The sequence below is a fragment of the Scatophagus argus genome, chromosome 22 (assembly GCF_020382885.2).
Source record: "Scatophagus argus isolate fScaArg1 chromosome 22, fScaArg1.pri, whole genome shotgun sequence".
Lineage (NCBI taxonomy): Eukaryota > Metazoa > Chordata > Actinopteri > Scatophagidae > Scatophagus > Scatophagus argus.
The window spans coordinates 1,889,388-1,903,903 of NC_058514.1; the positions used below are offsets into that span (position 1 = coordinate 1,889,388).

At 45.3% G+C, this 14,516-nt stretch overlaps 1 protein-coding gene across 3 annotated transcripts in view; it reads right to left on the reverse strand.

The window, feature by feature from the left end:
- Positions 1-14,516, reverse strand: part of usp6nl (USP6 N-terminal like) — a 58,753-nt gene that overhangs the window by 26,058 nt on the left and 18,179 nt on the right. Inside the window, exon 1 of one of the 3 annotated variants that reach the window (XM_046379578.1) lies at positions 11,829-11,976. The exons of 1 other annotated variant lie outside the window; for it this stretch is intronic. In XM_046379578.1, coding sequence (XP_046235534.1) covers positions 11,829-11,850 — 22 coding nt within the window. In that variant the 5' untranslated portion in view covers positions 11,851-11,976. Of the gene's footprint in view, positions 1-6,776; positions 7,732-11,828; positions 11,977-14,516 lie in introns of those variants that run through there. One more of the 3 variants, XM_046379576.1, reaches the window with a different exon arrangement.

Consider the following 14,516-nt stretch of genomic DNA (forward strand, 5'->3'; position numbering starts at 1 on the left):
GCTCTAGTAAAACAATCAATCTGACCTTGTTCCATCAGCTTTAAGAGTCATAATCTATCATGTAAATGCATGAACATCAACTCGATAGTTCATGCATACAAAGTTAATTATTGTGAATCAGGGCCTTGAGTATTTAGTGCAAATGGCTTAATGTGACAGAAATACATTTAATCAACACTTCATATCTTCTGCTGCTCAGCTCAACCGAATCTCCACGTCACTCAACTTACTTAACTTTGTTTTATTTTATTTACTTTTCTGACAAATGCTGAAACCTAATGGATTTCATAACATGCTCTCAGCTCACCAGATGAGGACAAAGGATGAATCTGAACCATCATACCCAACACAAGACAAATCAAATTAGTCAAATAAAACGTCTCTCGTCAGATTGATCTGAACATCAGAAGTCGAGGATCACGACGATATACTCACAGAGCATGACCGCAATTTGGCAAAACTAAACAAAAGCAACAGAAAAAATGATGATGATGATGATTCATGTGTCTAACTACACTGGAAGATAAAGTTCAGCGACGTAACCTCATCACAACCAGGAGCGTTTTCAGTCTGAATCTGCCACTACCATTCATCCAATCCAACCTTTATTTAAACAGGGAGTGCTGCCATCTTGTTCTGGTGACATCATTTGGAGCCAGTCTGTGCAGTAGTGATCAGGAGGTGTTAATGTGTTAGTTTTCAAAGACCAGATTGTCTTAGGACCCAGTGCAGTGCGCAGTCGATACCCAGTTGGTTTGCCAAGAAATGCTTTGTACTTTGAAATATTTACATATGTTTTAAAGTGCACCGACTTCTGTAGTAGTGTGTTGCATTATGGGTTGTTTCCTCTCTCCATGCACATTTACAGTATGCTAGTCAGTATGTTAGTCAACCCTGTGGGTCTGTAAGAGGTGAAAATGAGTGTGAAGGGACTCGTGATGTCTTTATCAGGGAAACAAACCAAGGACCGATGAATGCAATATCAGAGAAGAGATGAGCAAAGCGCCACAGCGCCGACACACATTCCCATATAGCAAGTATTAATCAATATCAGAGTGTCTGTCAGTGGGAGAAATCAGCAGCCTGGAAGATAATTAGATGCAGTAATATTGTTCAAAGAGGCTAAACGTAGGTAGCGATCAGAGGCAGAGGGAGCTAAATACAGGTACATCCCAGGAGAGACCAAATCCTCAGACCATCGCTCCTCTTCAGGTGTATTTTAAAATTTCAACTGCTGTTTAAGTTGCTGCTGCTTTCTTCAAATTTAATATAAGTCTTGTATGACAAGAAGTGTATTATTATCTTTAGCAAATAGCTGGAAGAAGGATGAAGCCGTGCAGCTCTGACATCCACAGAAAACGAGAAAAGTCGCTTGTTCCTCAAAGCCAACGAGTCCAACTTCCTCACTGGTTGCGGTCCTGAGGTCGTTTCCTTGTTTCTCTTCAAATGGGTGCACGAATTCAACTTTCAGAGCAAAACTCCAAATCACAACTACTAATCCTCCGACAGTGAGTTCAGTCTACAGAACAAGAGATGATGAAACGCAGCTGACCGTCCTGACAGCCACTCTGGCGCCAGCATCATGACCGTCACCAGTTTGTCATTAACAAGACAGGAGCACCAGGAATCAAACATGAACCACCGAAACAAACAACTGAGCTCAAACTGATGCAAGATGTGCTCCACTCATTCATATTTCTGAGGACTAATACTGATATTTCAGACCGTTGCTGTCATAAAAAGTCACATTTTAGCCACTATTTTCAAGCTCTTACTCCTGTGCAGTGCTCTCAATGTTTTTAGTGCACTGAACACATGAAATATACCCAGTCTAAAACAATAACTGGGGGTTAAGCTAACAGGTCTCCATGAAGGTCGCAGCATCGTAAAGGTTTACTGCCGTAATTTGGAAAGATTCTGCAGGAAGAGAAGCTGGCCTGTGCTGTTACTCGGTTTGCATTCAGCAGCAGAGAACACACCCTGTGGTCAGTTTCAGCGCCGGTCGAAAGTTTTGTAAAAAATTAGTATAGGAAAACAACTATGAATGCATTATAGTTCTTGTCTGACACACTTTGACCAAATCAATATATACCAACAAACAGAGACAATTTGTTTTTCTACGTCGGTGAAGAAACTCCGCCATATCAGCACGCATTTAACACGTCAGCCTAAACTCGGTAATGAAGTCTGAAGGGCTACGGAGAGTGGTTTGATGCATAATTTAATAAGACTACGTGTAAGAAGCGAGCGGGGATCAATACTCTCTGACCCGAGCAGTGAAGGATACAAAACAACCCCGGACGGTCGAATAAAGCTGAAGCACCGAAGCAGCATTTTGAGATTAAACTCCAACACTCTGCCGCGGAGGCCGTCGGCAGCAGGGTGAAGAGCGCCAAGGCTTTGCCCTTTAGGGAGGACAGCCAGCCAATTAGCACTGCTGCCGAACACCCGCTGGGCCCAGACTGTCTGCTGGTCCCTCCTTACCTAACCAGCATGCGGTTTCCCCTTCAAGCTCCGGTCCATGCATAAATATCAAGCACGAAGCAACACACCCACGCGATGCCTGCAGCTGGCTCACAAGTTGGTATGCAAAAAACACACAAAGGTGTTTTAGTTTGGAGCTTCTGGCGCAGAGTTTGAATATGTGAGTGAACCGTTTTTTCCTCCTGTTGAGTGCTGAGAGGGAGACGCATCAGGGCTGCTGAATAATGCAGTGAGAAACTGAGCTGCCGTTGGTGCTGACCAGGAGAAGCCTGCAGTGTGGCAGCAGCACAGTTTTGCTTTCGATGCTCTGCTCCTCATCCTCATTATCACAGAAGAAAGACACGCAACTTTTGTCTTTGATTTGTTTTGGGGTTTTTTTTGGAGGGGGTTATAAAGAGGGCAAATTAAAAGACTTGAGTGTATCTGTAGATAAACAATCTGACAGCTTCGTCTTTATGTGTATACTTGTATACTTACTTATGTGTCCAGCTTATGTTGGTATCGAATGAAAGTTCAGGTAAGTCAATCTGGTTTTCTAACTATTGAAGTCTGAAGCAATCAGAAGTGAAACTTCCAAATAAAACACTTTAGTGCGGACACCAAATATCTGCTGGCATTTGGTGAGTCTTCAGAGCACCGTTTCTGAATGGAGGGACTACACCCCCCCTCTCTCATATCAAATCCTTCAACTGTTTCAGGATCAGCGCTGACTGGTCTGTTGCTGGATTTGTTGTTTTTATCTGCCATTTCCTTTTTTCTTATCGAAGCTGCAGCTGAAATTATTCATGAGTGTTTTGACAGTATTTGGGGCACAAACTCGAACAAAACACGGCCACATGGGGCAAATTCCTAAATTCTAATGAGGTCCCAGGGGTAATTCTACTCCAGTGTGAACTGAGCTTTAAATGAGGGCCAAGGTTGAGGCCTCAGGGCTCCTGCAGGCTGCTGGACCTGAGCCACGAGTCAACGTGATTTCAGAAACTTTAACCAACAAAAAGATGATTCACGTTTTCCAAAAACTCCCTGCTTCACATTCACACAATGCTTCTGCTTCCCTCCTCACGTATTTGTCCGGTGCCTTGCTCAAAGGCCATCAGAGACTGAAATACACTCTGGAACGGAACAAACAACCAGCCGTGAGATTAGAGGGGGACAACTCGCTCAACGTGCTGAACCACATGTTGCAATAATGTTGTTATCATAAACACTGCACTGACCTCCATTCAGTGTGTGGTCTGGTCTTCGGACCCCATGAGGACTACTGGTCCCGACAAAGTCAGTGTCAGAGCTCCATCCTCATCATGGGGCTCACACCAACAACCTCTGGCAGCACCCTGCACCTTTCACCAAGTCATCACACCTCAGCACAGCACCACAGTGAGCATGGCAATTTATCTTAAGAGTGTGTGCACTGCACATGCCGGAGTCCATCTCTAAATCTGCCTGCATTGATCCAAGCCGAGGGAAGAGCCAAGCTGGATTCCTCCGCAGGGCCGATGGACGGAGATAAAGACGACGGCCAAAGCGGAAAGTGCGAATCGTAGCTGGGTCGATAAGAGTGGCTGAAATCTCGGAAAGGCTCTCTGTTTAAGTGTCTGTGCCTTTTGAGCTGATTACACATCCTTACCTGACTGACAATAACTTTGACACACTTGTCATCATGTCTGACACACACACACTCACGGTGGTGTCTAACAGCGCCACAAGCAGCTGCAGGCTAAGGGCAGGTTGGTCGTGTTTAAGTCTCCACTTTTAAACAAATCAATAAATCATTACAGCATGAATTTAGTGGCATTAGAGTGTGAACCAACAAGGCCGCTGCCAGCCCTCCACACTGCATCTTACAGCCTATTTCTCATGCTGGGGCTTGAAAGATAAGTCAATTAATTGATTAGTTAATCAAAAGAACATTAGTCCCCAACTGTTCTCATAATCAATTGATCATTTCAGTCATTTTTAAAGGCTAAAATGTCAAACATTTCCAGCTTCTTAAATGTCAGGAGTTGCTGCTTTATTGTCATTTCCGAGCATGACAAGTCTTGGGCCATTGGTTAGCAAAAGAAAAAAGTTAGACCAGAGTTAAGCAGTTACACCCTTTAGAGCCCAAAATAGTCCAGCGTCTTCAATTTTATGTTGTTTGGCATTTGAATAACTTTGGATTTATTTAGATTTAACACGTGCCACACAGATTTTGTCAGCAGAAACATCCCATCAAGAGGTTTGAATGAATATACATATACGTCACTCAGTTTCACCCATAATGTCACCCCAACCCCTAAACCGTTCAGTAACACACAAACACGGCACTGATAATTCAATATTCACAATCTCTGTTAAACACTCAGCGTATCAGGCCTGAGACGTATCTCGTATCGCCGTCACCTCCGGCCTGAAGCCATTAAAATGATCACAGAGACGTCTGCGCACCAGTTCAGAGGTTAAGCTGGAACATTAAGCTACTTCACTCACTGGGCCCCAAGTGTAAGATAAAGACAAATCTGAAAAAAATGATCCCTTCACGCCCCCTAAATAAAACGCCTGAAAGTAACATCTGCCTCCATCCATCTTACCAGCAATGAGTCAGGACAAAAACGATTACTACCCAAAATACTGACCTCCCAGTGGAAATCCATGCTGCAGCGAAAACTTGTGTGGTTTAATTGGTCCACTGTGAGTGCACTAGTGGGGTTAGTTGATAAATTAAGGCTATTATCAAAGCCAGCCGGCAGGAAACAACAACCATTTTCTACCTGAGTAAAAGCAGCTCAGTGTCACCTTTGAGAGCAGGTAGACTGAGCTTTTCACACTCCTGTGTGTCTCCTGTCAAATCAATACCTCAGAAAACTGGCAGCAGATCAGGTACTGTCCCGCTTCATCCCAGCACAAACTCAACTAAAGCTAACACTTCTTTAGCAGCAACGGTAACTGGACACTCTTAAAGGCCGACAAAATATCGCTTAACTTTTTGTCTCATGTTCAGTAAAGCCAGTCAAGGTGAAAACCCAAAGCCTCTTGCACAGACCTGGCAATATGGCAGAGAATGAAGGTACTCGAGATAAATTACCATAAATTATCATCAATGTCCTAATTACATGACATTTCGGAAGAAATCCACATGAAGCCCCAATTTACCTGCCCATCAAGCCCTCATTAAATTCATGCAAATCTCCCTCCTGGAACTACAGAGGCTCCGTTTTTATTTGAAGAGAACCGAAGCAAGAAGTCAACAAGCTGTGGCTTTTTCTCCCCCTGCAGGGACAAAAAGCCCAGATAAACTTTTGGTTAGGACAATTAAAGCGGAGCCTGTTTTGCAGTAGTGGACAGAGATCAGGGCTACACCATACGAGCTGATCCAGTGAGGAGACAGGGTGGGGGGGGGGTTCAGGGGTCACAGAGTGTCCCATTACCCCGGGCACCACGGCCCATAATTCACTGCACACCAGAGAAATGCAGCTGCAGGACACACACTTATACACTCATGTCCCACAGCAGCAGAGCTATTACAGCAGTGACTCCAGGGGACAGTCCCTCACATTCAGACAAACGCCACACGGGCAAAGCAAGTTTAACCAATGACATTGAGAACAATAGCTTTATTATTAAAATGAACCATGTGCGAACAGCTAACTGTGGCAGGGTGAAATGAGAGGCAGATTTTACAGCGAAAACATATCAGACACACCAACAGCCTTCAGCCCTGTTGTGTCTCGTCTTGTGTAACACAGATGTTCTAGCTGGACGATCTGCTGATGTGCGAAGCAAAAGCAGGTGAAACATTCAGTGGCAACTCGGACGACAAAATGAGCTCCATGCTGCTTTTCTTGTTTCACGGTGGAACCAAATGCTTTTGCTTTAGTTTCTTGCAAGAGCAGAACTTAGACTCACCTAAGTATAGAGATTAATACATCTTCCTGAAAATGAGCCCACAGAGGAAACACTTGATGCAGAATTTAGACCATCTCAGGGCACGAACGCTGGCCAATGAAATCTAGATGAAACTAATGAAGAGGCTGCTGATTAACAGCTCCTGACAGCAAGGCCAGGCATCTTTCATTCATGACACTCATGTGCAGCGACAGCAGATCTTCACTGTATCGAGAGAAAACGACATAGCCAATAACCAGATTTAATCAAACACCTGTATGCACCTCAGGTTGGTCTAACCCTACAAACATTCCTGTGGCTCATAAATCCTGGGGGACAACAGGTGGACGACCAGGATTTGTTAGAAACACAATCAGTGGCTGTGACAGCAGCCTGATGGGTCATTACACGAACAATTGTGCACACACCTCCGAATCTGGCCGCTGCCCTGCGTCTGGACGGCGACACCAGCTCCTTGACGATCTGTAGGACCTGCATGGTCACGAGGCGGCGGCGGCGGTAGAGGCAGCCGGACGTGCCACAGGGCAGGGGCGGCCCATACTTGCCCTCTCACCCGCACCACAACCTCATCCCTTTCCCGGCTCTTCCTCAGGACTCATCCCCTAATCCACATCGTGACTCCCGGCTCCTGGGGCTCTTAGTCTCAGCATCCCGGACGGTTTCCGCCTCGAAACCTGGTGCTGGTATCTGGGTGGCGTCTGGTGAGAGCTCAAAGCACAGCCTTTTCTTTGGATCTTCTGCTCCTCCTTTATCTGTCTGATGTTCCGCCTCCAGATTTCACATGAGTACAAACTCCCCAGCACTCAAATGTCCTTGCCGACAGTTCTCTACAGGCAATCTTCTCTCTCTCTCTCTCTCTCGCTCACACACACACACACACACACACACACACTACCTGATAAGCGCTTCACCTGCTTTGAATGCTGCCTCTGCTCCACATCTCAACTCAACAACTGGCAGCTGCTGAAAGTAGCGAAAAATGTTTGCTGGCGCCGCCGACTCTCTGCGAACTCAATGTGTTCATCTCGCGTGTGATGAGTGTGTTGTGTCGCTCAGCTGGAGTGCTCTCACACACACTCTTCATTCAGCGGTCAGCAGCAGAGAAGCAGAACAGAGCAGTCCTCTCTTTCGTCTTCTTCTTCCAAGCTTTTGTGCGTTCTTCTTCCTCTTTGTGCTCCCGCAGACGAACCACCCGGTGGATGTGGATCAACGCATGCACATCCGACCGGTGACGACGCTTCTCAACTGCCCGACTCTCTCATCTCCTCCTCTGACTCTCTCTGCCATCATCCTCTCCTCCCTCAGTCCCGCAAACGCTGGCTGCTTTGCTCGCTGTCCTCTCTTCACATCATTTAAATTCGTATTAATGACCACTTCCACTCGCTCACCCACAGCATCCCCCCACCGGCCCCTCCCTGCACTCCTCCCGCCTCCTCTCATCCCATTGTGTCGTTTTCGTTTTCCTTGTGTACATTTGCTGTGAAGCTGAGAACATGAGCAGAGTGTAAAGAGGTAAATTCACGGCAGCAGGTGTGTGCACGCGTGTCCCTGTGATGAGTAACGCTGTCGTCCTCGGGTTACGTAATTCCCTAGGGGTAATTACTGTTTAAAGTACACTGAGAAACAGTAACAAACATATGCTTTTACTGTTTTAACAAATTTATATTACAAGACTGAAGTCATGGCAATAGCATGAATTGCCAGTAGTATAAATCTGAGTCATCACCACGGGCTGAGGTCACCCATCACAACAAAAGCCATGAGATAATGCTGGGTGACAGGACTCTTACATATACGGTCCTCATAAACCTACAGCGTAGTGGCCTCTAAAAACAAAAACATTATCTCTAAACACACTGCCAGCTGGTGAATGACTCCATCTTCTTTTCAAAGCTTATTCTGTTTTCCGTCAAGGTACCGACGCTATTTTCTAGGCTGAACACAGGCTGAAATAATGTAATCTTCACAGGCAGAAGTCTATTCACTTGTTTTCCTCCCAATCAAGACTTTCGGCACTCAATTACAGACAAAAATGATTGAAAAGATGGAGATTTTTGCACTGCACCTGAGATCATCCTTGCATTCGATTCAATGTTTATATCCAATATGTCTGAGTACAGCACACACACATTTTTTGTCTCGTTCACTTTCTGTTGCTGTCCATTATTCCACCTCTAATCAGTCCACATACAGTTTGTCCTCCCTGTTTGCCTGCATCCTCTTTCTATAATCAGTCCATTTATTCTTCCTGTCGGTGATGTATAAGGCCCTAATTTCTCCACCCTCTTCTCGTGTGTTTTGGGGAATGTATCAAACAGGCCTGGTCACAAACAACACACTAAACAGTACACTTTAATGTGTTTCTGAAAACATTTGAGATGAGAAACAGGCAATGCAGAATCTTCATTCATATTAGCCAAACGTGACTTCTCAAGTCAAATCGTTTCAAACCAAATGGATGCAAGACAAACACTGACTGACTGGATGGACGCTCGTCTGAATGAAGGGGGAAGCAGTAAGATCCGCCAGAGCAGCCAACCTAACGCAATCAAATAATCAAAACACAAACCACTGTCTCTATCACCCCCTTCCTCCTGCTAGATTTCCCAGCAGCCCCTGCGGTGACTAACGTTCTCCTACAGCCGTGTTCGAGCTGCTCAGAAGATGGCCTGGAAATGAAGTGACCTTGAGCAAGCGACACTTCACACACACACCTTCAAGACATATGAATGCATCATGACATTAGCGCTCACTGCCATGCTGAACAGGGAACACACACACAGGGAGATCAGACATACATGTATGTATGTACACACACACAGCATCTACTCAAGGACAGTGCAGCATGCAGAAAGCAGCAGCGACCAGGTTCTTTTTTGTTCCCCCTTTACGCTGAAGTAAAACACTGTTCAAATAAACTTTCTGGCTGTGTGCTACACTGTGCAAACACATCCTCGTGATGAAATGAGTCTGTAATTGTAACCGTGACAATCCTCCGGCACTGTGTCAAGAGGTCCAATTACTGCAACGCTGGACCGACTGTGGGGCTGCTGCTGTTGCTATGCGTCAGACCCACCGTTGCCAGGCTGTAAGCCCAGCATGAGGTGAAAGTGCGCTGGTCACCTTTCAGTGTCCAACGCCTACTTCAGATAAATTAGCCTCACAGCCACAGGAGCAACACTCCAAAACAGACCGACGCTCTCCACATTCACTTTGTGTGCTCCGCTGAGCTTCACACTGCGCTGTGAGGTTTTGTTAAGGCGCTGTGGGGCGTCCAGTGTGCAGCAGGCCGTATGAGATGCTGCTGCATTGTGAGGCCGGTTACCTTATTGCCCACCTTCAAAGCACTCACAGCTAAGGGACTTTGTGGAGGATCACTGTGAAAGAACGTCAGTGGTTTCACATTCTGGATTTGAAGAGGGATTATCAAAGGAGTCTCACGTATGAGGGAAAGAGTAAATCAGGTGAGAGCACCTGCAGAGATATGGATTGACCTGATATCACTGTAGCTGAGATATTGATGGAGCCCTCAGGCTCCTCCCTGCAGCACCGGCAGGTCCTGTCATACAGGGGCCTGATCAATAGACCCTCCACGAGTTCCCTTTAACACCCGCTCGCCTGAGAGGGAGACGGATGCTGCAAGTCTGCTCCAGTCACTGATGCATCGTCTCTTTAATCTGCAGGTCAGATAAGAGCTCGGCCAGGTGGCAGCCCGCTTCACACAAACTGGCAACCGAGATGCTGTCAATGCTGCGACCGGGTCTTCGATCTTGGCTGTTGGACGGACAGACCTGCAGAGAGCAGGGACGATATGAAACGGGCCAGTGTAGGTCGAGACAGACGCAGACACAGGTGTTTCTGTTTTGTTTTTTTAATTTAGTGTTACAACGAATGATTCTTCTCATCTTCTGTCTGCTTTCTCATTTAATTATTTAGTTTACTGAAATCCCGAAAGATGGGATTCACGGTTTCTGTCTCAAATTTGCTTGTTTCTTTTAGTTTAATTAACTTGAAATGAACAGAAGTTGTACATGTAAGTCAAAGAGAAGATATAGTAGATTTCAGTTTTTGTGTGATCCTTGAATTTGCTTTGTCCAGCGTTAGAGAGGAAGCCTGTGAAAGAGCAGAGGAAGCTGTTAGCACTTCCTAATATTGAAATGTTGGGATCCGTGTGATTCCCAACAAGTTTGTGAAGTTTTTTGCAGTCTGCTTAAGCAACAGTGAACTTTAAAGGTGCTGAAGCCTGAAGATGGTCCCAGTTGGTTATAGAAGAATCTTTAGCAGAATGATAATAGGAAATAGGAAAAAGTAAGAGGCTGTGAAACATGGGAGAAGATATTACAAGGCTTTTGAAATGGATACAGAAAGCGTCAGAAAGACTCCAGAAGGAAACACAGATGATTTTAAGTCCTTATTGTCACTGTTGCTCAGAACTGAGAGCTGTCTTCAGTTATCACAACATGAAGGAGTGGCTGCCTGCCAGGAAACAGTGTGAAGGTCTTTTTAAAACGACATGCTGCTTTTTGTTTGCACTTCAACCCCCTCCGCAGAAAATGACAATCACGACTACGCTGTCATCTCTCTGGCCTCGCGTCTCTGTCACAAGAAAAGTGGCGACACCAATTTTACACAGCACTCCTCTCCATAATGCTCTCTATCTGCTTCCTCTTTCCACTCGGTCTCTCTGAGGGGGATTGTTTTGGGTCGGCGGCGGCTGGCCGACGGACTCGCGCACACTCACACAAATCACGCAGACATAACAGCGGTGTGAACACTCACTCCTCTGTTGTCCTAATGGCAGCGTTCTGTTGGAGGGGTGATTGAATTAGGCTGGGTACTGATTGCCCGGCACATTGATTAATGCTGCCTGCTGCTCTTCAGTGCGTCACGGCACTCAGAGTCCTGCTGCCGAATGCCAATGAGACGCCGTGCACGGGAACAATACGGACGCAAACAACTCACCACATCTGAGCAGCTGCACGTCAGCTCGTGATTTAGCTCACACTCATAACTTAGCTCTGTGCAAAGTGGCTGCAGGGAGAGACCAGCAGTCAGTTATGAAGCTAATACTGATGTTTTTAGACAAGCTGGTAATTTGCTACAGAGGCTCATGATAGACAGATGATGGATTTATAATGGAACTAGAACCCGGGCCAAAGATGAATCGCTGCTCCAGCTTTCCAATCCTTCAGTCAAAGTTATGTTTGAATGTGACAGCCTCACAAGTCCTCTAACCCCACACCAGACTTTTAGCATTTTTTGCTAATTGGATTTGCAGTTAATTTTTGTAGTTAATAAAAGTTGCGTCTTTTATTTCAATATCTGAATCTTAAGCAGAGCAGGAAAGACAACTGAACTTAACGACATATTGGGTCAGTAGTGAGCAAACTGGCTAGCGATATATCGTCACCATATAACATTATCATAGCTAACATGTTAGCAAACAGTGTCTTACTTACACCAACAGACGTGCAGCAGCATTATCCCACTGGAGACATGTTTCAGTCCGCCAGATGACCGATGTCCAATCGCAGAGAGCTGAAGGGTCACAAGCTGCTTTCAAATGCAGCGTTTTCCATACTGACAACAATCAAACACATCTGTCAACAACTGGCAGCTGAAAGACAAAACTATCTGAACAGAAACCCTGTTGTGCACCACGACAGTCCAAATGTCCTCAGAGACAATAAAGCACATAGTTTTGAGTCAGCATTTCAGACCAGTTCAGAACAGTTACATTAAACTGTTCTGAACTGGTCTGAAATGCTGACTGTGGATGGAGCCACCGGGGAGGGGGGGGGGGGAGGTTGGGGTGAGGGGGATTCCCCAGAATGACCTCCTCCTCCTCTCTGACTTTCTCCCTCCCTTTCCTCTCTCCTTCCTCTCTCTCGGGTCTGGCGCTGTGCCACAGCAAGCGAGGGAATGGGAACGGACGCAAAAGAAAACACAGTGGAACAGCATCGCCGCTCTGTCTCGCGCTTCCTGTTTGCCCTTCTCGTGTCATTTCCTGTTTGAAGTGTGCAGCTCTTTGTCCAATCAGACTTTGGCCAGAGTTCCAGTGTCCTTCATGGCTAGTTACATGCTGTGTTATGAAATGTTCCAACACCACCTGTCCTGCTTTATACACACCACTGCCTCCAACCTCATTTCAAACTTTATACCAAGACGTGCCTTTAAAAAAGCCCACATGTGGGCCTGAAACTGCCAGGGGGTATGAATTCTCAGACTTTACTCCAGGTAAAGGCCCATATATGAACAACACATGCACTGTACAGAAACAGAATAGACAATAATGAAAAGTGCATCATATACTTTATCCATCACAGCAAATTTGAGCCATGCTGAATAGAAAATGTCTAAAATGAATAGAAATGTCTGCTTTGAACCACCGTGGTTCAGTTTAATTTGTTGTATTTTTGTATGTGGTTTTGTTCTGTTTTTCATTGCCCCATAAAATGCAAACCAGGATGTGTAAACACAAGTGACTGAGTCATAAGTGGTTCTCCCATGAGGTTAGAGACAAGCCACAGCCATAATGGAATTGTTTGAGCTTTCTTTCATAGTCTACCACGTGCACTTTATTCTGACATTCTGTTTCTCCTCATTGTAACGTCTCTCTTGGGGCTTCCTGTCTCCTCGGTACACCTTGCCAGGACAAGACGAGCTGCCTGGACAGTCTGGTCTACATCCTGAACAACAGCTCAGCGCTTCAGCACAGCTAAAATGATCAGATGATTAACTGATTAGTCACTTTGAAAACCAATGAATGATTCATTAATTTTCTAAGCATTAACGCCAAAAATGTGCAAGTTCCATCTTCCAAATTGTTTTCATAGTCTTTTATGAAGTGAATATCTGCTGGCTTTTGAGCTGCTGTAAACAAGGGCTCTGGAAAGCTATTTTCATAGAGTTCATTGAGCAAACAATCAATCAATAAGGTGTGAAAATAAACATCAAACTAATCCTCAGTGACAGTGATAGTTAGTTGCAGCCAAACAAGTATTAAGCACATTTCAGTTATTTCCTTCCTTCCCAGTTTTGAATGGTAAAACAAACAAAATAAAGGAGTAAACCAGTCCAAACATGGCCTACATCAGACAACCGATAAATTACTCCAACCGTGACTCCACATTAAGGGTCAGGCCTCCGTCAGAGCTAACCTCTCCCAGGCCTGCATGACCCGGCCTCACAGTAAACATAGCCAAGATGTCTGCCACAAAGGTGGGAGATTCAAGAGCTTCTACAGAAAGCCCTCTGTGTGTGTGTGTGAGACAGTATAATAAACAGCTGGTGCAGCAGCAGAGCACCACAGCTCAGCAGAAGAAGCTGGGAGTTTGACAGTCCAAGATCTATGACCACACAGCCCTGGTGACTGTGGAACCAGCGTGGGAGTGAGTGAATATTACCCACAATGCTCCACGCTCGCCCCGACTGTCTCAGTGCCTCTCTCTCTCACACACACACACGTACATTCATACATCACACAGTCGATCAGGTGTATCCCCCTTGACTTTGGTCGATAGGGTGTGTGTCGTTTATCACAGGTTGACGGCTGGTGAGATGTTTGTCACCAGTCGCTGTGTGTGTGTGTGTGTGTGTGTGTGAGTGTGTTCCCTAGTTACTGGTTTACTGTACTTTAACAAAATCAATGATTAATGGGTTAACAGAGTAGTCAATCAAGAGAGATAATCAGCTGCCATTGTGACAACCAAACCTTCCACATTTAAGCTAAAATACCACAAATATGTTGGTTTCAGCATCTTGAATGTGAAGTTTTTCTGCTTTTTCAGATATGCATTTGTGACATTTCAGACAAAATAACTACTCGCCTGATGAAGAAAATAATCAGCAGGCTAATAACAGACCCACAGTTTTGTTAAGGTTTGCTATGTCTTTTGATTACACATCAAACTGTGACTCTCAAACTAAAATGGTTTAATATGATTTTCGTAATTTTAAGCTCACTTACAGCAACAGCTTGACTAATATAAGTGAGTTAAGAACTTGAAATGCGGTTGAATCCATTCGCATTCGAACGCAGCAGTTTCCTTCACTGCGCGAGATCCCATCCGTCTGAAGTTCAGACATTAAGTATTGATGGAGGGAAGTTTCAGAGCAGGAGGGCCGCAGCGGAAAACAGCAGCTCA